The sequence below is a fragment of the Lotus japonicus genome, chromosome 2 (genome assembly GCF_012489685.1).
Source record: "Lotus japonicus ecotype B-129 chromosome 2, LjGifu_v1.2".
Classification (NCBI taxonomy): Eukaryota; Viridiplantae; Streptophyta; class Magnoliopsida; order Fabales; family Fabaceae; genus Lotus; species Lotus japonicus.
In genome coordinates this window covers 31,919,797-31,947,530 of record NC_080042.1, presented here as the reverse complement: position 1 = coordinate 31,947,530, position 27,734 = coordinate 31,919,797, and the positions used below count along the sequence as shown (strand labels likewise).

Below are 27,734 nucleotides of genomic sequence, written 5' to 3'. Positions count from 1 at the left end.
CGATTTTTCGAAAACTTGTCTTAACGCGTTAGATTGTCGTACCACAGAGTTTGTAATGTACCGTGTAACCCTAGGACTTATTGCTTGCTGAGTTTCTGACTCAATGTGTTGATTTCTGTGATTTTGGCTTAAGGTTCTTTTGAGGAGTTTCCTGGAGATCAAGGCGAGGAACGTGAAGGAGGTTGTGAGGAAAACGCTGGAGGAGTTACAGGTGAGGGCTACTCTCTGAATTACTAGATAATGCTTTAGGTGTCGACAAGTTCGACTTGATTTATGTGTTATGCACTTAATTGCTAAATGTCTGAATTGTTCTCTGAGGCTTCGGCCGATCTTGTTGAGTACTTGATGCCATGATATTGTGTGCTAAATGATTCACATGTTATGTGCTAAATGGTTAATCTAGGATGTGTTGGAATATGCTGTTTATGTTTATTGATTGAGCTGATTTATTTATGTTACTCCACTTATATCTGTTATGCTTTAGAGTGAGGATTACGGGCAAGTCATGCCGAATTTTTATGAGATTTTGAGAGAGTTTGAAAGGACGAACGAAGTTCGGACCTTGTTATATTTTAATTGATCGAGACCTTCTCAGAAATTAATTGGGATTATGGGATCCCTGAAACTCATAGGAAGTATCATAAGACTAAACGAAATCTATTTTCTCAAGGAAAATTCATAAGACATTAACCAATCTCTAAACCCCTTGAACAATGATAACAAGTTTAGATAAGAGCTTAGAGCCTGAATATTAGTCTTGGAGATATGATAAGTGTCGTCGAGTCCAAGTCTTGAGGAAACTTACAAGTTTCCGAGTATGCTTATACTCTTTCGCTCGATGAGCAGTTTAATGTTTGGCTATCTAAAGTTTAGCCGGAGACTATAAGTTTCCAAGTACTTCGGTACCTTTTCGCTCGATGAGCAGTTTATTGATTGGCTATCTAAAGTTTAGCCGGGAACCATGAGTTCCCAAGTACATTCTTCTTCTTTTGGTTAATTCATTTTGTCGCAGAATCGACATTTGCCTTAGGGTAGGCTTTTTAGAGACAATAAGTTAGCTAGAACACGTGACGACGTGTCGAGTGAGGTCGGAGACGTTGTTTGGCTAATCACTTGCATTCATGCACTCATTTTGAGGTTAATACACGGCGGATTACCGGACCTCGGTGGATTCCAAAATGGTCATAAGACCCGGATTTCCATATTTAGGACACTACGGTGGTCCTCAGTAGCAGACGGAATGGCAGACCTACGGGTTCACTGCTGATCTGACTACTTTTGTGTGGTGTAAGAGACGCCCGAGCGGAATGGTCCCACTTTGGCCGGTGTTAGGGCTGACTCGATGGTGTCCATCCTTCTTCCGGAATGCATTTTGTTACCCAGCATTGCATTTCATGCAACATACATGCTGACTTAGTTGCTGAGTGTGATTGGTACCTGTTTATCCTACTTGAGGCATGCTAATTGTTATTATGATCTTTATATTCATTGTGATATATGCAACCCTAGGATGCTATCCCTAAACGTATAAGCCTGAGAGGCTAAATAATTATTACCCTATATATCTGGTTTTATTATTTATATAATTCTTTGGAGTTGACCCTCGCGTCTTCTGTGTGTGTTTGGGCGGACTACGCCATTGTCAGTTGAGTATGGCGGACCGGTTCACGATGGTTCACCCTTCAGGGGAAACTAGGTTGAAGAAGCTTGATCAGGAGGACTACGGTTCAGGGGTGGTCGACCCCGCTGGCCACCGAGCAACTTACTCGAGATGGGATTAGTGTAGGAGTAGTGTCGATGCTCTGACCGTCATGCTTCAGTTTTGGGGACAGGGTAGTTTCCTACCGGTAGCTTTTTGTGTGGTTTCCTATGGAGATCACAGAGAGCTGGTTGGATTTAGGGGGTCTTTTCTTAGGCCGCTGGGCCAACTTGTTCTCAGATTTTGAGGTTTAGTGTTGCGGACACAGTATTTTTACCTTGGTTTGTACTTTTGCCTACGGGCGTTACTCTCTTTTACTTTCCGTCACTGGAGGTTTACTCGTGACGTGGTTTACAACTTACAGTGGGGGCTGTAATCATATTGTATATTAGTTCTGTTATCTTCGTTTTAGAGTTTCATCTCTTTCTGTCTTTACTTACATTATCGAAAAAAAATAATTCACGTTTTTCCGCTTAAGTTATTTCTTTGGTTACTAAAGTGACGCCACCGAAATCGGGGTGTTACAGTAAAACTCTTCCCAACTCCTCAAGGAGTACTTATCTCACTACCAACCTTAAAGGAGAAGGTAGACACCAGATCCACCGCCACCGGCTCTAATGGCCCGACTCCCCCAACTCCACAAACGGAGGAGGCCATGATTACCCTGATGGCCCAGATGCAGCAACAGAGCCAAGCGATGCAAGCCCATATCGCCGGATTGGAAGAGCTTAGCCTACAGAACCAAGCGTTGTAGGCACAAGTTGTAGATCTAACCAAGGATCGGAGGCAACAGATTTTTCAAGCTGAGTTGGTCATCGAATTCCATCCGTTCTCAAAAGCCCTCGCGACAGTCATGATACCGGAAAACTTAAGGACTTTAGTCCTCGACTCTTATGATGGGACTACCGATCCTCGTGAAGATCTTTTCGTTTTCAATACCAAAATGTTGATCACCGGCGCAACCGAATCGCCAAAATGTAAGATGTTCCCAGGAACCCTAAAAATGGCGGCGCTGACATGGTTTGCAAGCCTATCGGTCCAGTCGATCGTTACTGTTCACGAATGAACTTTTAGTTAGTAGACCGGTGAAAATGACTAAGTATATTGCTCAAGTGAGAAAAAGATGATCTTTAGACATACAGAAGCCCCTCTTTTATGGTGGCTGAGCCTCTAACCCTAGCCCTTATTCCTATTACACAATCCATTGACTAAAATGGCTAGGTCTCACTGATTGGGGTGGGTTCCTTGACTTTCCGTTGGTGATGCTGTGATTGCGAGTCTTCCGTGCTGTGATTGTGAGTCTTCCAACTATGATTGTGTGTCTTCCGTGCTATGATAGCGAGTCTTCTGTGATTGAGGGGGACTTGACCGTAGCGTTGACTCTGTCGTGATTCGCGGATGGGTGAGTCACCGATCTGGTCAAAGCATCATGTTTGTGTTGGCTCTAGAGTATTTCTGGATGGATGAGCCTCTTGGAGTAACCTGGCTCGCTCGGTGTCAATGTCATGTCCACGCGGCCCAAGTCTTAAGACGGCTCAAATATGTCCCTTGGAGTGGTCTGTCCAGCGTAGTAATGGTGTCTCGTCCGGTCCAAATGGTGGAGCGGTCCACAACCCCCTAAGGCTTGTGGCTTGAAAATACACAAAAGCCTTAGACAAATTTATCCACACACAAACGGATGTCTCTTGCATGGAACTTGCCTTCATAGTCGGTTGTCTCACAACTCACTCTTCCTTGTTGATGTGCTTTACAACTGTCTCTTCGTTCACTCTTCCCTGTTGAAGTGCTTTACGGTTGTCTCACCGTTCACCCTTCCTTGTTGAAATGTTTTACGGTTGTCTCACCGTTCAGCCTTCCTTGATTTATAAACACTTAGAAAAACAATAAAAGGCTAGCTCTATGTGTGGTTAAAAATAATTGGAGCCTTAAGTCTTTTACTTATATTGACTTGACGTGATTGAGGAAGGATACCCTACTACTGAGTTGACTCTTGAATAATTGAAATATGATGGGTCTCCTATAGTAACATGACCGGAATCAATGGGAGGATAGAGCCCGCTTGGGTAGGGACCAAGTGGCAGGCCTCGAAAACCGACCAGAGTCGGAGGAGAGATTGAGCTCACTTCAGATGAAACCAAGTGGCAAGATGCTATGGCTGACCGATGTCAGCAGAAAGATAGAGCTCGCTTGGATTGAATCCCAACGACAAGGTTCGACGCCTGACCGGAGTCAGCAGAGATGGAGCTCACTTGGTTTTGAACCAAGTAGCAAGGCTCAACGACCGACCAGAGTCAGCAGAGATAGAGCTCACTTGACTGGAGTCAGCGGAGATGGAGCTCACTAGGTTTTGAACCAAGTGGCATGGCTCAACGACCGACCGGAGTCAGCGGAGGTAGAGCTCACTTGGTTTTAAACCATGTGGCATGGCTCAACGACCGATAGAGTCAGCGGAGATGGAGCTCACTTGGTTTTGAACCAAGTGGCAGGATCGACGTTTGACCGAAGCGAATGAAGATATGGAGCTCACATGGTCTTGAACCAAGTGGCAAGGCTAGTTCTTCTGAGATTGAGATTTTTCATAATATAGGTCCCATAAAAAACTCCCCCTTAATAGGAGAGAAAAAAGTAATCTCTACGTTTATTCAACAAGATTCAAATGTAAAATACAAAACACACTGAAATAACAAAATCTTAGATCGTTTTAAAGCATGGAGCACTTGCTGTAGTTGAACTTCGGGTTGTTGGCATTCCAAGAGAGGGGTATAACACGACCTGACTGTGTACGTTAGCACGACTGTCGGTGTCATGATTGGAGCTACTATGAAACTCGCACCACGTGGAGTACTTGTCTGCAATTTTCTTAGAATTAGTATGAAAAAGAAATTTGAACAAATTCGGCAGTAAACGAGTTACCTCATTCCGGATTCCCAATAGCATAAGGAATGACGTCAAGACAAGACAAAATGCCTCTTGAGCGATTGTGGATGGATGGGTCTATGGATAAACCCGACCGGCCTAGGAAAGGTACCACGTCCGCCCGGTCCAAGTCGCGAAGAGATCCAATCCTGGTTGGTCTTCTTTCTCCTAATTCACGTGCTTCAACGATCAGCTACCTCCACCACGGTCGGTTCTCTCTCTCTGGGTGCTTCTAAGCTGGCGCATGGAAAGGATAAGCGAGGACAGTGTTGCGCCGGCTGTCTCTGACGACGGCCGGTTGTCTAGCTCCTTTGGTCGGCTGTCTCTCTCCGGGTTCGTTTGAGGCGTCGCACGGAAAGGACAGGTGAGGACAGCGTCGCGCCGGATATCTCTGTCGACGGTCGGTTGTCTTTCGCCCATCTTGTAGGTCGTGATCACAACGACCCACCTATCCGACATGGTCGGCTTTGCTGCCGATGGAGGTCTTCCTGCCACACAAAGTAAAGATTTTGATGGTAAAAAGTTTGACGTTATACTTACATGGTTCTTTCACGTCCTTCCTCTAGATTTACGGATAGCCTTCGGTTTCAAACTTGCGGCAATGGACGGGTCAGCGTATTAGGAAGCACCCTCCGCAGCGACGGACAACAAGTCGGATGTGGTAGAGCACAAATGGTGATTTCTTTTTAAGGCCGAAATGTTTTACCGGGCCCCACGGTGGGCGCTAATGTTCACGAATGAACTTTCAGTCCGTAGACCGGTGAAAAAGACTAAGTATATTGCTCAAGTAAGAAAAAGATGATCTTTAGACATACAGAAGCCTCTCTTTTATAGTGGTTGAGCCTCTAACCCTAGCCCTTATTCCTATTACACAATCCATTGACTATAAGGGCTTGGTCGCACTGATTGGGGTGGGCTCCTTGACTTTCCCGTTGGTGATGCTGTGATTGCGAGTCTTCCGTGCTGTGATTGTGAGTCTTCCAACTGTGATTGTGTGTCTTCCGTGCTATGATAGCGAGTCTTCTGTGATTGAGGGGGACTTGACTGTTGCGTTGACTCTGCCGTGATTCGCGGATGGGTGAGTCACCGATCTGGTCAAAGCATCATGTCTGTGTTGGCTCTAGAGTATTTCTGGATGGATGGGCCTCTTGGAGTAGCCTGACCGGCTCGGTGTCAATGTCATATCCATGTGGCTCAAGTCTTAAGACAGCTCGGATGTGTCCCTTGGAGTGGTCTGTCCAACCTAGTAATGGTGTCTCGTCCGGTCCAAATCGCGGAGCGGTCCAGTTACCTTCAACGACTTCTCACAATGCTTATTGTCTCAATTTTCCGTGAAGCAAGCCAACCAATGAAGGTATGAAAAACGGTAGAAAGGGGGGGGGGGGGTTTGAATAACGTTTTCAGTATAAAGCTTCCACCTTAAAGATTTTGACAAATCTTTCGAGAACTTAAGTGCTAAAGATAAGAGATAGAAAAGCACACAAGGATTTTATCCTGGTTCACTTGATAAATCACTCAAGCTACTCCACTCCACCCGTTAAGGTGATTTCTTCCTTCTTAGAATGAAGGCAATCCACTAATCAGGTAAGGGTTACAGCTGCACTTGAAACCTACAAGTGACTAACAATTACACTGACTTAGCTCACACTAAGATTCACTCTCTTAGTCTTCTCTAGGATCCGATCAACCTTGATCTCCTAAAGGAACTAAACAAACTGTTTATCAGAGAATTGTTTACAAGAGATTTGCTTCTAAAAAGCTAATAGTAAACTCAATGAATTTCAGATGAAAGAAAGCTTAGAAGAATTTCAAATTGTCTTGCGCGTATGTGAATGCTTCTAGCCGCTTCTTTCAGTCTTCAGCCTCTTTATATACTCCAAGGATTAGGGTTGAGCGTTGCATGGAAAATGCTACCGTTGGAGGGCAGTTCTGGAAAATCCAGCTTCTGCTATGTCTGAGACTGTTAGGTAGGTCGTCAGGAAGGTACAGTTGCTTTTGTACTTGGATAGCGACTTGACCTTTAAACCTAGGAGACTTCTGATCAGGGGAATGCTTCATATTGGAACTTGTGAAGCCGGTTGATCAGAGTCAGAGGGAAAGCCCAGATCCTCTGACCATTGTTTCTTCTGATTCTGAACTCAGAGGGAAGAACATGGTCTTCAGAGTATCTTGCTTCTGGACATCAGAACTTCACTAATCAGCTTCTGGATCTTCAGAGTCTTCTACACCATCAGAATATCTGAGCCTTCAGTGTTTCTTGGTTATCAGACTTTCTGGATCTTCAGTGTTTCTAGTGACTGAGTCCACATCAGAGTTTGTATAACTTCAGAACTTCTGAAGCTTTTCCACTGTTCATACTGAACATGGTGAATGCGAAAGCGTTGCTTGGGTCGCTCTTTATACACAGTGCTTCTGATTTGTGTGAGATTGAGTTGAGGTCAGAGCCTGTAAATAGCACACTCAGAAAAACACGTTAGAGTACCACAATTGTTCATATCAAAAGGTTAACTTGTAATCATCAAAACATAGAGTTGTACTACTAGATCAAAACTTGATCTTACAATCTCCCCCTTTTTGATGATGACAAAACTACGATTTTTGATGAACAATTCTTAAACATTAAACTAAATTCACTCAGAGTTTAGAGATATAGAATGAGACTTATCCTGATGTGAATAGTTTATCTTGCTCATTATGAATTCAAGTCACTGCTTGATTCTGAGCTTAGCTCCCCCTGAATCTAATACTTGATGAAAACGTTAGTAAAGTCTAGATTCTGAGCTAAATGATATAAGAGTTCAGAGTGAAAAACTTATGACATAGATGAAAATAGAGTAATCAGAGCGCATAAGTAATCAGAGTCACGGACAAGGTATCAGAGTCTTGGGTATCAGAGTCAAATTAGAATCACTTCAGAAGAAGTGAAATGTATTCCTTGTATTTGCCCAGTGACACATCTATGGTCATAAAGGTGGAACTCTTAAATTCTCCAAAAGAAAAATAAATCACACTAACACATCTTACACATCAAAAACTGGGTTTACTCCCCCTTTTTGTCATAAGCAAAAAGCTTGGGGTGTGAAAAACTTAGCTTGAAGTACAAGGTACTCCCCCTTAGAGAAGGTCTAAGTTTAAAGAAAAGGAAAACGAAGTAAGAATCAGAGTTAGGCGAAATAAATAGAAGAGTTAATGCAAGATAAGAACGTTTACCACCGGCCAAGGGAGTAAAGAGGAGGGTCAGTTACCAAAAACTTAACCTCGAGAAACTGTAGGAGCATTAACTTTCAGAGAGAGAGTGAAGCCTATATAAAGCGTTGGAGAGAGAGGTAAGCTTCACAACTCGAGCAATTTTCAGTAAAAAAAAATGGCATCATACATCGTAGCACTAGAGGAGCTGAGAAGGAAGGCCTTTGAGGAGGACTTGTTCCTGAACATCAGGCATCCAGAGGGTACTAGGACCATCTCAGAGCTAACACGGACACTGCTGGAAGAGGGCCTACGTCCAGAGTTGAAGAGAGACCTGAGGGAATTTCTTGCCTTCGTGGAGGAGGTGCAAGAACTCAGCCGGCTTGAACTCAAGCTGCTGGAAGAAAAAGAGAGGTTTGAAGAGAAGCTCAAGACTGCAGAAGAGATTCTGGAGAGGGATGAGCTAAAAGACAGGCTCAATAACATCCAGTATGCACTGGAGCGTCTGGAGAAGGATAGGTCAGAGCAGCGCCAGGAGTGCAGAAGAATGAGGAGGGATCCTCCATTCTAGAATTTAGGAAAAGAATGTATGATGTAAACATAAAGAAATTATGAATAAAAAGATTTTTGCAAGCATATGTGACAAAAATATATATAGATATGCATAGATAATCACAAACGAACAAAGTATAATAAATAAATAAAAAGAAACAGAAGTTAACAAAATAAAACAAAGTTAAAGAAAAAGAAAAGCGAAGAGATCCTAATACTAGGGTTTATCAGATCGACGCAGAAGTTCCATCATCATGTGCTTCATTTCGAGTAGCATGGATTCATGAGTGTCAAGACGCTGTTCCATGATGTCGAGTCTGGACGAGCTTGACTGAGTAGAACTGGAAGGAACATTCTGAGCAGCTTGAGGAGCTGGAATGGAAGCAGAAGCAGCAGGAGTAAACACTACTGGTGCAAGTGCTTGGCATCTAAGGGCTTCAGCCTCAGCTTCAAGTCGTTCTGCCTCTAATCTGGCTTGTTCAGCTTGAGCTGCTGCTTGACGTGCAGCTTCTTCTGCTTGTTCTTTCTTTCTCTTAGCCTCTTCAATAGCTTCAAGGAGCTTATGTCTCTGTTCTTGTTCATGAAGAGCCATCCTTCTAGCAAACCTTTGCTTTGCAGCCTCGATCCTCTGACTTCCTTCTGCATGCAGGAGCTGCATCATAACTGGAACTTGAGCCACTAGCCAAGTGCCCAGATTGTTCCACTCTTCAACCACATTTTCAGCGTTCTCGCTTAGGTCAGTCTGACCTTGCACATTGCGTAGCATCAAAGAGGCTTCATGATAGAAAATATTGATGCACTCAGAGAGAGATGTGGGTCGGAGGTGAGTGTAAGGAATGATAGAGAGGTTGGTTTCAGGAGAGGCTGGGTGATTGCTGCTGTGAGCTTCAGAGGCACCTTGTGGAGAGCCAATGTTAAACATTTGAGCATTTGGTTCAGAGGTTCCAAGGTGAGGTTCTGAAGTTTCAACCAGAGGATGGGGTGATCGAACTGATGATTGGTTAGACACAGATTGTTCTGGTTCAGGTTCTGGTTGAATAGGCTCTTGTTGGTCAGGGGCAGGGTGAGCTTGTGGAGCCAAAGGGTCTGCCTCATGTAAAGGATTGGCCAAGATAGGTTCATCTGGGTCAACTAGACGTTCAGGTCTAGGGCCAGGATATCTCCTAGGGCTTGGACAAGTGAGATAATACTCTTCTAAGGTAGACACCTTTTCTTTTCTCACCTCCATGAATTTTCTAATGGATTTAGAGTTATTGGAGGGAGAAGAGTCAGCAACATTGGTTGGGAAGGATACAGGTGTAAGGGCTGTGGAAGAGTCTGTATCCGTGGTTCTGAGAGCCAGACATTCTGATGCTCTTGGGACAGAGTGATCAGAGGTTCTGGGTCCAGGTTCTGTTGGGTTAGGCTCTGGTTGCTCATGAATGATAGGTTCAGAAGTTAATGGGTTGTACGGAATGGTAATGGGAGAGGTTGGTTCTTCTGACCTAGAGGGTTGGTTCTGGAGCAAATTCCAGAGAGGTGCTTCAGTAGGGGAAGGTTGAAAAAATGAAGACCTTGGGGAATGTGGTGGAGAGGTGGTTTGTGCAGCTGGTTGGGATTCAGGAATAGGAGTGAGGGGATTCGAAGATTGTTTGAGCAAGGTTGATATGGGGAGTGCATCAAATAAATTCAAATCATCATCAGAAGCAATTGCAGACTTACTTGAATGTGCTGATGATCTTGTCACTCTGGCAGGAGGTTCAATCCTTCTGATCACTTCAGCAGCAGGTTCCACCCGAGTAGGCTTCACCACAATTCTGACCTGCTTCTTCTTCTTCTTCTTAGGAGGACCATCCTCATTATCACCATCATCACCATCATCACCATCATCAGGCTTGCTGGTTTCATCATGCTTTCTCTTGGATTGACCAGCCTTCTTCTTTTTGATCAGAGGGACATCTAATTCCTCAGAAGATTCTTCTAGGATCATCTTCCTCTGAGCTTTCTTCTTGATAGGAGAAGGAAACTCTGGAGCTGGCGGCAGTCTGCTGAAAAAGTCATCGAGATCAATTTCAAAGCCTTGAGCCCTTAGGTCTTCAACATAGCACCTAATGGCTTCAGAATTGTCAGCCTGTGTCCACAGAGGGTAGTCATTCAGAGGCACCCTTCTACTTCTGATCTCAGAAGATGTGTCTTCATGAGCAGGAGCAATCTTCTTCTTGACTTGGCCCATTTTCTTTAGTGAATTTGCAGTGAAGACATCACTGACAATGGTGGTCAGATCCTCTGTGCATCCAGCATTTATCAGATCTTGAATGAGGCCACTCTCAATGAAGAGATCAGACAACAGTCTCCCGAAGGGAATATACTTGATTGCTGACTTGATGGAGGCAGTGGTACGAGACTTCCGGATACATTCCTTCAAGTAGGAGAACAGGAAGTAGGGAAGGCAGATCTTCTTCTTGTCTTGGATGAAGAACAACATCGCCTTCTGGTTGAAGTTGATGTAGTCTGGGGAACTGCCCTTTGGTCTCTGGTTTATGCAGTGGAGCAAAATTTTGTGCCAGATCCTGAGCTTGGGATGAAGGTCCATCACTTTGTAATTCGTCTTGCCCGGTTTGTAATTGGTGTACAGGGCCTTGTTGGTCTCATCCTTCGTCTTGGGTTTCAGCTTTGATTCAGTGAACTGGAAACGATACCCAAAAGCAGTTTCTGCACCCAGCAAGTTCACGAAAGACTTCTCTGTGATGATGATCTTTCTTCCAAGAATGTGAGATACCACCTGAGTATCATCGCAGTCGGCGTGCTTCCAGAATTCCTTGATCAGTTTATCATACACCGGTCCTCGAAGCCTGTTGAAGTAATTTCCCCAACCTTGAACTTGGACTTCAGGACGAAGATCATACCCATTTGTAGCAAGGTTGTCTAGGTCGAATCTCCATTCTGCCAGGACTTGAAGTTCCTCAGGAGCATAAACGCAGTGAACGGCACAGCCCCGTTCTGCAATCGGAATAATCTGCTCTTGAGCTTGACCTTGATCTTGTGTCGGATTCACAGGATCCCTTTGACCTGTTGCTAGACCAACTACCATACGAGGGAACTGGGTTGCATCTGCAGTAGCTCTTCTGGTTTGACACACCATTTTTGAAGCGGTTGAAGGTTTAGGTAGAAGATGAAGGTTGAAAGATGAAGAGAGATCGAGAGAGAAATCGAGGATTAGCGGTTTTGAAATAGCAAGAGAGAGAGAGTAAAAACCGGTTGTGAAGGAGATCGTGTGTGTATAGTGGATTTTGACAAATAACCGTTGTTGATTCAAAAAGCAATTTAAGATCAACGGTTGAAAATTAAAGATAGATATGAACAGTAAATACACCTATCACACACAGGAGAGAAGCACATCTACACGCAATCATAACAGACTGTCACACGGGCACAAGGAACTATGCATCAGAAATACTGATACACGTGTTGCTGTCTCAGCTTCAGAGTCAGTACCAATGGGTACTCACACTCTGATTGAGTTACCTTCTGGACTAGACATCTTCTGATCAAGAAGTATCATAGTCAGAGGTTCTGATTCATCTTCACTCTGGACAAAAGTCCATGTTCAGATTTTTCAGAATAAAATTAAATCTATCCTCTGCTAAGGGCTTTGTAAAGATATCTGCCCATTGATGGTCAGTATCAACAAACTTCAGAAGAAGTACGCCCTTCTGTACATAATCTCTAATAAAGTGATACTTTACCTCAATGTGCTTTGCCCTTGAATGCAAGATAGGATTCTTACTCAATGAGATTGCAGCAGTGTTATCACAATAGATTGGGATATTGCTCTCAAGGATCTGATAATCCTCCAGCTGATGTTTCATCCAGAGCATCTGAGTGCTGCATATTGCTGCTGAGATATATTCTGCCTCTGCAGTTGATAGTGCAATGGTTGATTGCCTCTTGCTTGCCCATGAGACTAGATTGCCTCCCAGAAATTGACAATTTCCAGAAGTACTTTTTCTCTCTGTTCTATCTCCAGCATAATCAGCATCACAATAACCTGAAAGCTTATACTCTGATGTTTTCTTATACATCAAGCCAAGGTTAGTGGTGCCTTTCAGATACCTTAGGATCCTCTTAACAGTAGTTAAGTGGGTTTCCCTTGGATCTGATTGGAAACGAGCACATAAATGAACACTAAATAGTATGTCTGGCCTAGATGCAGTTAAGTATAGAAGTGAACCTATCATGCCACGATAGAGCTTCTGACATACTTTACCACTTTTATCTTCTTTCTCCAGAATGCATGTAGGATGCATTGGAGTCTTGCCACTGTGATTCCAGCATATTGAACTTCTTCAGAAGTTCTTTAGTGTACTTGCTCTGATGGATATATGTTCCTTCTGGTGTTTGATCAACTTGTATTCCCAGAAAGTACTTTAATTCTCCCATCATACTCATCTCAAATTCAGCCTGCATCATCTCAGAAAATTCTTTGCAAGAGATTGATTAGCAGAACCAAATATAATATCATCAACATAAATTTGCACAATTAAGATATCATCTTTATAAGTCTTTCAAAAAAGAGTTGTATCTACTTTACCCCTTACAAACTCATTCTCCAGAAGGAATGAGCTGAGTCTCTCATACCATGCTCTGGGAGCTTGCTTCAGACCATAGAGTGATTTCTTCAATTTGAAACATGGTCTGGTTTCTTCTCATCTTCAAAACCTGGGGGTTGATGAACATAGACTTCCTCTGAGATATAACCATTTAGGAAGGCACTCTTTACGTCCATCTGATGTAGTACTATGTTGTGATTCACTGAAAAAGAGATCAACAGTCTGATTGCCTCCAGTCTTGCTACTGGAGCAAATGTTTAGTGTAGTCTATTCCTTCCTTCTGGCTGTAGCCTTGAGCAACTAGCCTTGCCTTGTTTCTGACTACATCTCCTTTCTCATTCAGCTTGTTTCTGAATACCCACTTTGTTCCAATTACATGGACACTCTCAGGCTTCTTCACTAAGCTCCAAACATCGTTCTTGGAGAATTGATTCAATTCTTCTTCCATGGCCAGAATCCAATCCTTGTCCTGAAGAGCTTCATCTATGGACTTGGGTTCAATTAAGGACACCAATCCTTTCAGACTGAGCAAGGTCTCTTCAGAGGTCTGAAGGCAGATCTGGTTCTGACTGGTTCGTCTTTATTGCCCAGAATCAATTCCTTAGGGTGAGCTGCAGTGATTCTGCTCTTCTTCAGAGTTTGTGAGTTAGAGGGACCAGCTTCTTCCTCTGGTTCATCTTCCTCTGGCTCAGCTTCCTCTGGAGCTTTGCCTTTGTCAGAAACATTAATGCTTAAATATGCAAACTTATCAACTAGCTTTGACTGGTCAGAGTCAAGCTTATCATCAAATCTAACATGAATAGATTCTTCAATAGTCTTAGCATCAGTATTATAAAATCTAAAACCTTTAGATCTCTCAGAGTAACCGAGTAATAGACACTTAGAAGACTTAGCATCAAATTTATGCAATCTATCCTTAGTATTGAGAACATAACAAACACAGCCAAAAGGATGAAAATAAGAAATGTTGGGTTTTATGTTCTTCCACAATTCATAAGGAGTCTTATTCAGAATTGGTCTCACAGAGATTCTGTTCTGAATTAACATGCTGTATTTACTGCCTCTGCCCAAAAGTGCTTAGCCATGCCAGTTTCTTGGAGCATGGTTCTAGCCATCTCCTGAAGAGTTCTGTTCTTCCTCTCAACAACACCATTTTGTTGAGGAGTTCTGGGACAAGAGAAATCATGTGCAATTCCATAGGAATCAAACAGACTCTCAAACTTGTCATTCTCAAACTCTCCACCATGGTCACTTCTGACACGCACAATCCTACAAGCCTTCTCGTTTTGCACTTGAGCAATGAAGGTAGAGAACACAGCATGAGACTCATCCTTGCGGGTTAAAAACTTTACCCATGTCCAGCGGCTATAGTCATCAACGATAACCATCCCATATCTCTTGCCACCTATAGACTCAGTTTTCACTGGTCCAAAAAGGTCGATATGCAGAAGTTCCAACGGCCTTGAGGTTGAAACAACATTCTTTGCCTTGAAAGGGACTTTTGTGAATTTGCCTTTCTGACATGCTTCACAAAGAGCGTCTGAAGCGAACTTCAGATTGGGTAAGCCCCTGACAAGGTTTAGCTTGCTCAGCTGAGAAATCTTTCTCATACTGGCATGCCCTAACCGTCTATGCCATACCCACTGCTCTTCATTAACAGACAGAAGGCACTTCACATTCTGAGCCTCCAACTCAGATAATCTGATCTTATAGATGTTGTTCTTCCTCTTGCTGTTAAACAGAACAGAGCCATCGATCTGACTTACAGCCCGGCAGGACTTTTGATTGAAAATAACATCATAACCCTTGTCAGCTAATTGACTTATAGACAATAAGTTATGAGTTAAGCCGTCTACCAATAACACATTATCAATGCATGGACTACTATCTACACAAATAGTACCAGTACCAACAATTTTACCCTTTTCATTTCCTCCAAAGCCAACTTCGCCTCCAGGCTTAAGTTTCAGCTCTCGGAACATACGCTTTTCTCCCGTCATGTGACGCGAGCATCCACTGTCCAGATACCATGATTGGTGTTTCAGTGGAGCTATCAAGGATATCTGCAACATAGATAATCTTGTCCTTAGGTACCCACTTTCTGGGTCCTCTCTTGTTAGTTACCCCAGAGGTTCTGATCACCTTGGGTGTCTCAACATAATATTTTAAAGGAATATTTGCATGATATTTAGTCATAGAGAAAGATCCCTTTTTAAGAGGATGTTTAGCAACTTTAGCAGGTACAGGATCAGGCAATATGGTACCAGAGGGAACAAAGCATTCATACAAGGATTTAGCTTTAGACACAGTGGGCTCATTTCTAATTGGTTTAGAATAGCCAATGCCATGCATTCCATTTCTGCTTACGCCATAGATCATTGAAGCCATTAAGCTTCTATCCACGCTTTTAGCTAGGAATCTTTGAAAAGACTTTTCATACTTAGATTCATTTCTACAATCAGAGGCATCACAGGCAACAATTTCTTCTAACTTAGCAATCTGGTTCTTAAGCACAGAGTTAGAATTGATCAAGGCATGATTATCATTATTCAAATCAGAAATAATTTTCTCATGTTCAGAAGGAGTCTTGGAAACAACAGATAAGTTCTTTTTCAGCTTCTTATGCTTAGACAATAAGGAGTTATACTTATCCATAATATCAGACAATGCATGTTTCAGTTCAGAGGTAGAGAAAGAAGCGAATACCTCATTTTCATCGTCTGAGTTAGGATCTCCTTCTGATTCTGAGTCAGAGTCAACAGCTTCCTTTGACTCTGCTTCCTTGTCTTTGACAATAGCCATGAGTCCTTGAACTTCACCATCAGAGTCAACATCCTCTGACTCTGATTCATCAAATGTCACCATCAGACTCTTCTTCGTCTTGAAGTGCTTCTTTGGCTTCTTGTCCTTCTTCAATCTTGGACAGTCACTTTTGTAGTGCCCTGATTCTTTGCACTCAAAGCATGTGACTTCCTTAAGCGAGGACTTCTTCTGACCTGAGGATTCAGACTTTCCTCTTGCCTTTCCAGAGCCTTTGTATTTGCTCTGCCTGTGCTTCCAGATGCGATTGAGTCTCTTGGAGATCAGAGTCAGCTCATCTTCTGATGCTTCTTCAGATTCCTCTTCTTCAGCTTGAAGAGCTTTTGACTTCTCAACCTTAGCCTTTTCAGATTTGGATTTCAAGGCTATGGACTTTTTCCTCAGATCTTGCATCACTGAGCGCTTCAGCTCATGGCATTTCAAAATGCTGATGAGTTCTTCTAAACTCATATTCTCAACATCTCTCGTGAGCTCTATTGAAGTCACCAAAGGCATCCAACTTTCAAGAAGACACATGATGACTCTTATGACATGATCTTTTGTTGTGTAGCTCTTGTTGAGAGGTCGTATGCCAGCTACAAGCAACTGAAATCTGGAGAACATTTCTTCGATGGACTCATTTGGCTCCATGATGAAGGATTCATACTTTTGGATCAAGGACAATGCCTTTGATTCTTTGACTTTCTTGTTTCCTTCATGAGACATCTTCAGAGATTCGAAAATGCCTTTTGCAAACTCACGATCTGTAATCTTCTGGTACTCTTCATAGGAAATAGCACTTAGAACAATTGCTCTTGCTTTGTGATGTTGTGAGTACAGCTTCTTTTGATCTGCAGTCATCTCTGACCTTGGGATCTTCTTGCCATCTGCATCAACTGGACGCTCGTAGCCATCCACAATAATATCCCAGAGATCTGCATCGAAACCCAGAAAGAAACTTTCCAGTCTATCTTTCCAATATTCGAACCTTTGACCGTCGAACATAGGAGGCTTTGCATTGTAACCACCTCTTTGAGTTTCACTGGTGGTGGCAGCCATTGTTTTTCACACCGGCCCGGATCACTGAACACTGTTAGGTGTGGTAATCAGAACTTGCGCTCTGATACCAATTGAAGGTATGAAAAACGGTAGAAAGGGGGGGTTTGAATAACGTTTTCAGTACAAAACTACCACCTTAAAGATTTTGACAAATCTTTCGAGAACTTAAGTGCTAAAGATAAGAGATAGAAAAGCGCACAAGGATTTTATCCTGGTTCACTTGATAAATCACTCAAGCTACTCCAGTCCACCCGTTAAGGTGATTTCTTCCTTCTTAGAATGAAGGCAATCCACTAATCAGGTAAGAGTTACAACTGCACTTGAAACCTACAAGTGACTAACAATTACACTGACTTAGCTCACACTAAGATTCACTCTCTTAGTCTTCTCTAGGATCCGATCAGCCTTGATCTCCTAAAGGAACTAAACAAACTGTTTATCAAAGAATTGTTTACAAGAGATTTGTTTCTAAAAAGCTAATAGTAAACTCAATGAATTTCAGATGAAAGAAAGCTTAGAATAATTTGAATATGTCTTGCGCGTATGTATTGCTTCTAGCCGCTTCTTTCAATCTTCAGCCTCTATATATACTCCAAGGATTAGGGTTGAGCGATGCATGGGAAATGCTACCGTTGGAGGGCAGTTCTGGAAAATCCAGCTTCTGCTGTGGCTGAGAACGTTAGGTAGGTCGTCAGGAAGGTACAGTTGCTTTTGTACTTGGATAGCGACGCGACCTTTAAACCTAGGAGACTTCTGATAAGGGGAATGCTTCATATTGGAACTTGTGAAGCCGGTTGATCAGAGTCAGAGGGAAAGCACAGATCCTCTGACCATTGTATCTTCTGATTCTGAACTCAGAGGGAAGAACATGGCCTTCAGAGTTTCTTGGTTCTGGACTTCAGAGTTTCCACTATTCATCTTCTGGATCTTCAGAGTCTTCTACACCATCAGAACATCTGAACCTTCAGTGTTTCTTGGTTATCAGAACATCTGGATCTTCAGAGCTTCTAGCGACTGAGTCCACATCAGAGTTTGTATAACTTCTGAAGCTTTTCCACTGTTCATACTGAACATGGTGAATGCGAAAGCGTTGCTTGGGTCACTCTTTATACACAGTGCTTCTGATTTGTGTGAGATTGAGTTGAGGTCAGAGCCTGTAAATATCACACTCAGAAAAACACGTTAGAGTACCACAATTGTTCATATCAAAAGGTTAACTTGTAATCATCAAAACATAGAGTTGTACTACTAGATCAAAACTTGATCTTACATCTACCTCTACTTGTTAATACCTTAATCAAGTAAATCATTCAATTTCATTTGCCAAACCTAATGCCTTAGTGCCTAGTCAATTCAATTGAAGATGAAGCTTATAAGTTCAGGCCAACACAATAAGTTTCTATCCTTATACCTAAGTGATAGCAAACAAATCAATCTAAACCCAAGTCCCTTAATCCTCACCAACTACCGTTGTGCAAGAAGAAAGCAAAACACTTGTGTGCACTCAAGAGAATATTGATTCAGGGAAAAGATACATGGAAAAGAAACTTTATTCATATAAGAAACTGAGAAGTTCAAACCATAATCAGAACTAAGGTTCACTTCACCCAAAATACAAAGAGAAATTAGCCAAGCATGGCTAGAGAATTCATAATGCAAATCAAAAGAACAAAAACCTGAAACAAGAGTGCCAAGAAGCCTCCCACAAGCTCCAAGAAACTAGAACTCAAGTTTTGTTCAGAAAAGTACCAAGATCCCAAATGAAATGTCAAAAAACCTGATTTATAGACTTCCCAGCGGTCCGCCACGCATGTGCGTCTCCTCCACGCACATGCGTGGACAATCTGTCCAAACACAATTACCTTGCCCGTCCACCACGCATGTGCGTGGCCAAGGGGGTGCACATGCGTGGTCTGCCACGATTTTGCCATTTCTTATACAGAACAGCCACGCATGTGCGTGTTATAGGCGGCGCACATGCGTGACTCAGCAGATTCCTCTCCGAATTTTGTAACTCCTTCTTCAATTATCATCATGGCTCATTACTTGGTCTTCAATCCACTTCATTAGGCATCAAAAACACCTGAAACCTTCAAAGAATCTCAACAAACCATCATTCCACCAATGTAACTCCTGGAAATACTCATTTAATCACAATAATTCAGAAATCATCAATTCAATTCATCAAATCCTAATATGCAATCAACTCTCATATTCTCTCAAGATTTCAGCTCAAATCTGAACATAAGAATTAACCTCAAACTAAAACTAATAAAAAGACCAAATAAATAAATTAAAAATACCTAGACTAATGCAAATGAAATTATGAACTATAAAGGGATTCAACTTGACTCAACACTCAATGAAGGACTCAAAAAAGAAGAATAAAGAGGTAAAAATGACTCAATAAACATAGAATAAACCTCGGGTCATCACACCACTATACTCAACGACAGCTTGTCCTCAAGCGTAAACTCAAGGTAGCTTGTCCTCAAGCACATAATAAATCACCCCTTCTTCAGCTGCTTAAGCTTTTCAAAACAAGATACTTCACAAAACAAAAGAAAGGTCAAATGCACACTACTAAAGATGAGAAGTCAGCAAGAGTAAGCAAGACGTCCATGCAAGAGCTCATCAACTTCCTCACATATCAAGCACTTTCCTCACATTTTGGTGTTCTAACATACAAGCACAAAACTTCAGCCCTGGTAATCAATCAAATCAAAGTTAGTTGCAAAGTAGCAAGAATCAAAGAGAGACTAAAAATGGTTGTAACTTTGGCTAGGGTAAAGGTAGGGAAACCAAAAAAAAGGATAGCACAAGGGGCTCTCAAGACATTTTGGGGTGAGTGTCTTCTCTATTCAATACAACCTGAGCAAAATGTTAAGACTTTGGGACTCCTTCCTTTTTTTCATATTTCTTTTCTCCATTTTTTTTTTCAATTGTCAAGGCACTTGCCCTTGTTTTGACAATTCAGCTAGTTTTTTCTTTTCTTTTCTTTGTTGGAAGGAAGTCCTTTTATAATTTTACCTCCTCAAACAAAACCATAAGACACTCACCAACAACACAATTCACCATAGTCTGGGGACCAAGAAAAATTATTCAATTATAAGGCTCAACTCGGGCAACTAGGGGAAAAAGTGCAATTTGAACAAAATTCTGAGGCCAGAAAGAATTTCCTACCAAGTCTCTTAAAAAATTCAAACACTAAGCAACAACCAATATGCATTTCAAAACAGAGCTAAGTGTGTGCAAGCATGTTAGGAATAAACTTTGAGACACTCAGCACTCAACAAAACAATAGGATATTGAAGTGAAATACCCTTTCTTATGAACTCAAGCAAGTAAGATCAAGCTACCTCACCTTCCAATCACAATAGTATGTACAAAGACCACAAGATAAAAACATGGAAGTATCATCAACTTTCAATAAGAAGCAGCTAAGTCAAGGGTGAAACCACATAAGCAAGTTCAACATAGCAGCAAGAAACCCAAGGATATTCATACTGACTTGAAGGTAAAAAGCAAAACATGCAAAAGACTCGATGCACTAACTACCTAAAAAGAAATTTTTTTATTTTTTTATTTTTTTTATAGAGGAACACATAACTAAAGCTAACTCAAATTCAAGAAAAGCAAACCTGGACTTGGGTTGTCTCCCAAGAAGCTCAATTTTAAAGTCTTTGATAGACTTCCCTCCTTTTCAGCTAAGAAGGATTAGAATCACACTTTCTCAAACTTTTGCATGAGCAAGGTAGGAATTTTGCACCAAACTTTTCCTTAAGGTCTTCCCAAGTAACAATACTTCCTTGATTTTGAGATTGAAGCCAAACCTTAGCTTCATCCTTCAAGGAGTATGGGAACAACCTCAGCCTAAAGGCATCATCGAACACATCTTTTATCCTTACCGTGCTACTGAACTGATGAAACCGCACCATATGAGCATGAAAATTCTTTGTGGCTGAACCTCCATATTGGTGCTCACCTACAAGCTTTATGAGAGTTGGGTTCATCTCATAGTTGTCCTGTTTTGCTTCTAATGACGCCTTTCCTTAAATCTTAGCAAACTCTTCACAAACAGATTCATCAATCACTTCACAGCTAAACACATCCTCACAGTTAGGATGCTTCAATGTTCTAAAAACAGAAAGCTTTACCTTTTCATCACCAACTTTCAAGGACAAAAGACCCTTGGCAACATTGATTTTTGCATTACCGGTTGCCAAGAAAGGTCTCCCCAAAATTAGAGGAACTCTAGAGTCCTCTTCAATGTCCAGAATCACAAAATCAACATAAAAGATAAATTTGTCCACCCTTACCAAAACATCTTCAGCAGTCCCATATGGGTGCTTAATGGACCTGTCCGCCAATTGCAAAGACATCAAGGTAGGAGTGGCCTCACCCATATTCAACTTTTTAAACATGGAGAGCGGCATCAGATTGATGCTAGCCCCCAAGTCACATAAGGCCTTAGCCCCAAGCAAACCTTCAATGTCAACAGGAATGGTGAAACTCCCAGGATCTTTCAACTTTTGGGGGAGTTTTCTCTGGACAATTGCACTACACTCCTCTGTCATCATAATTCTTTCATTCACCTCACTCAATCTCTTCCTCCCAGATACAATATCCTTCATGAACTTTGCATAGGTTGGCATTTGCTCTAAGGCTTCAGAAAAAGGAATATTGATTTGCAACTTTTTAAAAATTTCTAAGAACTTTGAAAATTGTTTTTCCAGATTTTTCTTTACTAAAGCCTTAGGAAATGGTACCTTGCAAGTTATTTTCTCAGGAGAAGGATCCTTTCTCTCCTTGTTTTTTATAGCTTCCTCACTTCTTGTTCCCTATTTTCCGTTCTCAACCACTTTCTCAAGTTCATCACTCTTCTTTTCAACTAACTACTCAATTTCATTCAAAGTTTTTCCACTCCTAAGAGTGACAGCAGAACAATTTTCAGATTTAGAGTCTTTAGGATTAACAAGAGTGTCACTAGGAAACGTACTTGGGAACCTTTCAGCAATGGCCTTGGCAATTTGGCCAACTTGAGTCTCCAAATTGTTTATGGGGGACTCATGATTCTTCAAGCTGGTTCTAGTTTCATTCATGAAACCCCTGGTCTCATTCATGAAACTCTGATTAGTAAGAGCCAAATCAGCGACAATCTCCTCCAAACTCTTCTTACCATTCCCCTGATTTTGAGGTGGTGGAGGCCTTTGATTCAGCTGGTATTGCCTCTGATTTGGAAATTGCTTTGAACCACTAGCTTCTCCTGTGTTGTTTTTGTAACCCGAAATTCGGGGCGTTACAGTTTTGGTCCCTCCAGGAGAAGTTAGGATGATTTCTCCAACCTGGATTATAAGTGTTGGAGTAGGGATCATTTTGATAATTCCCTATGGCCTTCACCTCTTCATCGAATTCAACATCCTCAGCACTTCTTTGCCCACCTTCGAGCCTTTTTACCATGGCATCTACCTTCTGTGCAAGCTTTTTGTTGGATGCAAGAACTGCATCAAGAGTCTCAACCTCATAAACTCCCTTCTGGTTCTGCCTATCATTGTTTGAATATGCAACTCTAGCAGCCAACTTGTTTATGATGTCAAGTGTTGGTTGGGTTGCTAGAGCATCAAAGGCTCTGCTTGCAGCTGTGTCCAATGTAAGGCCCGAGTTTTTAAGTTCATGCTAAGTGAATAAACTTCTTATTCACGATTAGGGTTGATGTAATATATTTATGAAGGAGAAAGTTCAGGAAAAGTTCAAGGATTTCATTTTGATCGATAAAAGTTATAGCACGAACGTTTTACGCTTAAACCTAGGTCAGAAACCCTAGTATATAGCTAATTTTCACTTTTAGGCACGATGGCAGTTAATTCCAAAAATCTTCAGAGAAATGTTAGAACTTCTCTTTTTCCATATATCACAATCGTTTTGAGGCGAAACTCTAGGATCTACGAACGTCCGATTCCAATCATCGGAAGTTTGCCGAAACCGAAACCCTGGTATTTCAAAACCCTAGAATTTCTCGACAATGAAGACTTTATCTATTCAGAGCTTCAAATGAATATTCTACACGCGTACACCCATTTCTCTTGATGATTTCAATCTTTCTTCAGAAGGAAGTTTTCCATTCCGACATTCGATGCAAAAAGCAACTTATCGGGTAAAATAGTTTTACACCGACTTTGCACCAACTTTGCATTAGTTGCCAAAAATACAAGGAGACATCTTCTTAGCTTAGGAATTCCTTTGCCAAAACCTATCTTAGAATTCACAGGGAGAATGACGCCGGAAAAATCAGATTCACGAAACTTTCATTTTACCGCGTTTCGCCAACCTTTATATATAGCCAAGAAATGAGAAAAAAACAAATATCTTACCCATTTCTTCCCAAGGAGGCCGCGAGTTTGCTAAGGAGAGGAGGAGAAGAGATTTTGTTCAATCCTTGCTTGATCGTTGATTAATCAGTTGCTGCTTCAAGGTTTCGAGGTATAGTCGCTAATCCTTACCTCTGATCGCTTTTTCCATAGCTTTTCTGTAGAGTTTTCTGAGTGGATAGTTTATGGGTTTTTGCAAAACTATCCTGAATCTTTCATTTCTGATTCTAAACCTCTTCTATATGTGCCCAAGATCACTTCTGCCGGGTTAGATTTTCCGTTATGTCGCCGGAATTCCGCCGGAATCAATTTGAACCTAAAATACCCATTTTTGGAGTTTTTGGTGTAAAGCTTCAACCTTTAGGCTGAAAACTATCGCCTTAGCTTAGTGCTAGTAGGATTAGTTGTCATAAACGTCGTTGGTGACGTCCCTGCAAAATATTATTTTTGGGATTTCAGTTTTGAAAATCCTAAGTTAAAAATCATGACCAAAATACCCCTGCGACAGTTTTCGATCCGATAATTTTTCCGAGTTCAGAATACCCTTAGTTACGGCTTATGAAAGCATAGGAACCAAGTTTGATCGAAGAAAAATCGAGCCCCATAATTGTGTAAAGTGGCCGAGCCTATTAGAGGGGGGAGGAGGAAATTTCCTTTTCCGAAAACTTGTCTTTTCGCACTAGATTATCGTACCTTAGAGTATAGATTACTTCGAGTAACCTTAGTAAGTATCGATAGCTTAGTTTTCGATAGATTCTTATAGTATTCTGTGATTTTGTTGTAAAGGTGCTTTTGAGGATTTCTCTGAGGACCAACACTTTGAGTGCGAGGAAGCACTAGTTGATCATTCTGGAGAACTTTCAGGTGAGGGCTTCTCACTGAATCTCTAGTTAATGCTTAGGGTCGATGTTTCGACATTGTTTACTGTTTATGCACTGGGATTGTGTGTGATTGGAAAATGTTTTCTGAGGCTTCGGCTGACAATGTAGATGATTCATCTACTGAATGTTTTTGAGATTGACTTACATGCTATGTGCTATGTGGGTAATCTAGGATGTGTGGTGCATGCTTTATATGCTAAGTGCTAAGTGTTTATGATGCGATTTATTGATATATGACATGTTGTTAATTGTGATGATTTAAATATGCTCTGTACTGGAATCTGAGATTCTGAATGGTGAGAATAGCGGGCAGGTCATGCCGATTTTATTTTGAGAGTTTTGAGAAAGTTTGATAGGACGAACGAGGTTCGGGCCTTAATTTGGTTTAGTGGATCGAGACATCCTCTGGAAGCGACTTGGGATTGGGAGATCCTGCAAATGTATAAGACTTGCGATAAGACAAAAGGGAATCTATTTTATAAAGAAAATTCATAAGACCTTAAATAACCTCAAAATCTTTAAGTAATGATAACAACCTCGAAGGAAGGCATTGGAAGTCAAATCATGGTTTTGGAAAAGCGAGGAGTGTCGTCGGATCCAAGTGTTGAGGAGTTTGGTAAGTTCTGAGTATGTTGGTACTTTTTCGCTCGTTGAGCAATTTGTTAGCCATCCAGGGGATGAGCCGAGGAGCTTCACTGAGGCGTGAGACCTTGTGAATGCGGGATACTCCACTGAGGCGTGAGACCTTGTGGAAAGCATGGAACTCCACTGAGGCGTGAGACCTTGTGAGAGCATGAAACTTCACTGAAGCGTGAGACTTCGTGAGAGTATTGATGACCCGAAGAGTCTTCGTGAGTGGTTGCACTCATTTTATGATTATTGTATTTTGTCGCAGAATCGACTTTACCTTAGGGTAAGCTTTTAGAGACATTAATTTAGCTAGAACACGTGGCGACGTGTCGAGTGAGGTCGGAGACGTTGTTTGGCTAATCACTGCATTGCATGCACTCATTAAGTTGTTTAAACACGGCGAGATACCGGACCACGGCGGATTCCAAAATTGGTTATAAGACCAGGATTTCCGCGTAAGAGCGCTGCTAGGTGACTCTTAGTAGCAGACCGAAATGGCAGGCCTTCGGGTTTTATGCTGATCTGACTACATGATGATGTGGGAGTAAGAGGCATCACGGGCCGAAATGGCACCACCGTGGCTGGTAAAGGGCTGATCCGATGATGTCCATCCGTTCCGGAATGCATATTGGTTGACTGGGTTAACCTGCATTGCATATCTTGCAACATACATACTAATTTAGTTGTTGAGTGTGATTGTTATTTGTCAATCCTATTTGGAACATGCTATTTGTTATTGTTGTCATTTACATTCGATATGGAACATGCAACCCTAGGAATGACATCTCTAGTTATAAGCCTAAGTGGCTATTTATTATTTGTACCTATTAGGTTTATTATCTACATAGTTCTTTAGAGTTGACCCTCGCGTCTTCTGTGTGTGTTTTGGCGGACAACGCCTTTTGTCAGATGAATATTGCGGATTGGTTCACCATGGTCCACCCTTCGGGGGGGATTAGGTATGAGATGATCGATCAGGACGACCCCGGGTCGTGGGTGGTTGACCCCGCGAGCCATCGAGCGACGTATTCGGGGCGCATCATGGAGGACCACGTGGACAGTGGAGGACTTCTGAGGTCAGGAGTGTTGAGGCGATGCTCTATCAGCTTCAACTTGCCACCGGGCGTTCACTGTGGACCAGGATTCGGAGGAGCACCACCGCCACCGTCATCTTCAGAGGAGGAGGATCCCTCAGAGGAGATTCCAGTGGGAGTGCCTTCGGCAGGGTCTAGTGCACCCTCTGTTGCGATCATCGATGATCAGGGTTCGGGCCCTAAGCCCGTGAGTCCAGCATCGGAGCGCACTGCGGTTGCGAGCGGAGGACGGATAGGGTTAGTAGACTTGGTCGTTCTGGATTCTGATTCAGACGACGATCATGCTAGCACATAGTTTTGAGTGTTGGTATGAGCTCCTCGAGTTAGGATTAGTGTAGGAGTAGAGTTTTAGCTCTGACAGTCTTGCTTCATTTGTTACTTAGGGGACAGGGTAGATCCGCCTATAGCTTTTTGTGTGGTTTCCTTACGGGAATCACAGAGAGTTGGTTGGACTTAGGAAGTCTTATTTTCAGGCCATTGGGTCAGCTGATTCTCAGTTTTGAGGGATAGTGTTGCGGGCACTTCACCCTTTTCATTTGGTTTGTATATATTGCCTACGGGCGTTGCACTTTTCTTTCCGTCACTGGAGGTTACTCGTGACGAGGTTGCTACTACAGCGGGGGCTGTTTATATATTGTATATTAGTTCTGATTATTGTTATTGTTGGGTTTTATTTAATTCAGTCTTGTCTTAGTTATTATCAAAAAAAAAAATATTCACGTTTTTCCGCATTAAGTTTATTTTGGTTACTAAAGTGACGCCACCGAAATCGGGGTGTTACATCCAACTTGTCTCTAGTGTAGTCATTGAGAGCTGCATAGAACTTCTCCACTTGGTCAGCAGAGGAGATGTTGTGGCCTGGGCATTTCATCAGAAGTCTTTTGAATCTCTCCCATGTCTCATAGAGATTCTCGGAGTCCAGCTGGATGAAGGAATTGATTTCTTGCTTCAACTTCCTTATGCGGTTGTAGGGAAAGAACATAGCTGTAAGTTTTTCAGCTAAATCATCCCAAGAAGTAATACTTCTCAATGGTTGTGTTCTCAACCATTCTTCAGCAGTGTCCCTGAGAGAAAAAGGAAACAACATTAACCTGATAGTGTCAAGGTTGACATTCCTTCTCAGTGTGGAGCAATGTCTGGTAAAGCGCTCCAAGTGTCCATGAAAATCCTCGTTTGCACTCCCACCGAATTAATATTGACTGACCAAAGTGATGAAGTGTGGTGGGATTTGGAAGTCTGGAGGAGCATCTTGAGGAACAACAATGCTCCCCTCAAAGTTGTAGTCCACACGAGGTGTAGTGATGTCTCTCAAGGACCTTTGAGCCTCCTGCTCTTCTCGAAGTTGCCTATCTCTTTCATTCTGGGCAGCAACTTGAGCAGTGATCTCAGCACGAAGCCTCGCTTCCATTTCAACACGAAGCCTTGCTTCTATCTCAGCTAGTGTTTCTTCAGTGGCCATGTTAATAGCTGGGGTGCGTCTCCTCTGTTGTACAAGTCTGCGATGGAAAGTACGGTCAATCTCTGGATTAAATAGCAATGACTTAGGATCAACTGAACCTCGCATAAACTAACAAACAGTTAATAGCACCTATTCACTCAGCAGAGATTCAAGCAAGTAAGTAACAAAGAGTCTAAACAAAAACAATCCAAGAATGTTTGATAAAACAAAACTATCCCCGACAACGGCGCCAAAAACTTGGTAGCAATTCCGCAAGTGTAGGGATTGATCGAAGTAATAAAAAGATATCGAACCACAGAGATAGTTGTTTATTAAATTGTTCAAGGACTTTAGTGTTCAGAATTGTAAAAGGAAAAGAAACAATATATATTTGAAGTTTTTGGTTTGTGTGAAAACACTTGTGAGTAAAATAAAGCTAGGATTATAATTCAGAAAGAGAAGTATCCTGGGCAAAGCTCTACTTAGTCCAATTATGTTTCTAAAATCAAGTTCTTATATGAAA

At 42.0% G+C, this 27,734-nt stretch overlaps 2 protein-coding genes across 2 annotated transcripts; both read right to left on the bottom strand.

Annotated features, from left to right (window-relative positions):
* Positions 1-20,852: 20,852 nt before the first annotated feature.
* Positions 20,853-21,455, bottom strand: LOC130736342 (uncharacterized). Its single transcript, XM_057588179.1, has one exon. The coding sequence runs from the start codon at positions 21,453-21,455 to the stop codon at positions 20,853-20,855; it is 603 nt and encodes a 200-aa protein (XP_057444162.1).
* Positions 21,456-21,695: 240 nt separating this feature from the next.
* LOC130736341 (uncharacterized) lies at positions 21,696-27,232 on the bottom strand. The gene is made up of 4 exons (XM_057588178.1): positions 27,090-27,232; positions 26,562-26,837; positions 22,201-22,345; positions 21,696-22,145 (listed from the first exon to the last, which is right to left on the bottom strand). The coding sequence occupies exons 1-4, from the start codon at positions 27,230-27,232 to the stop codon at positions 21,696-21,698; spliced, it is 1,014 nt and encodes a 337-aa protein (XP_057444161.1).
* Positions 27,233-27,734: the final 502 nt, after the last annotated feature.

What these genes read in the sequence shown, in the direction of transcription:
- LOC130736342 (XM_057588179.1), bottom strand. Translation starts at nt 21,455, where the DNA reads ATGCCAACCTATGCAAAGTTCATGAAGGATATTGTATCTGGGAGGAAG.
- LOC130736341 (XM_057588178.1), bottom strand. Translation starts at nt 27,232, where the DNA reads ATGGCCACTGAAGAAACACTAGCTGAGATAGAAGCAAGGCTTCGTGTT. An exon ending in GAAGAGCAGGAGGCTCAAAG is followed by an intron (nt 26,838 to 27,089) that starts GTCCTTGAGAGA and finishes TTTTTCTCTCAG; the next exon opens with GGACACTGCTGAAGAATGGT. An exon ending in ATGTTGAATTCGATGAAGAG is followed by an intron (nt 22,146 to 22,200) that starts GTGAAGGCCATA and finishes CTTATAATCCAG; the next exon opens with GTTGGAGAAATCATCCTAAC.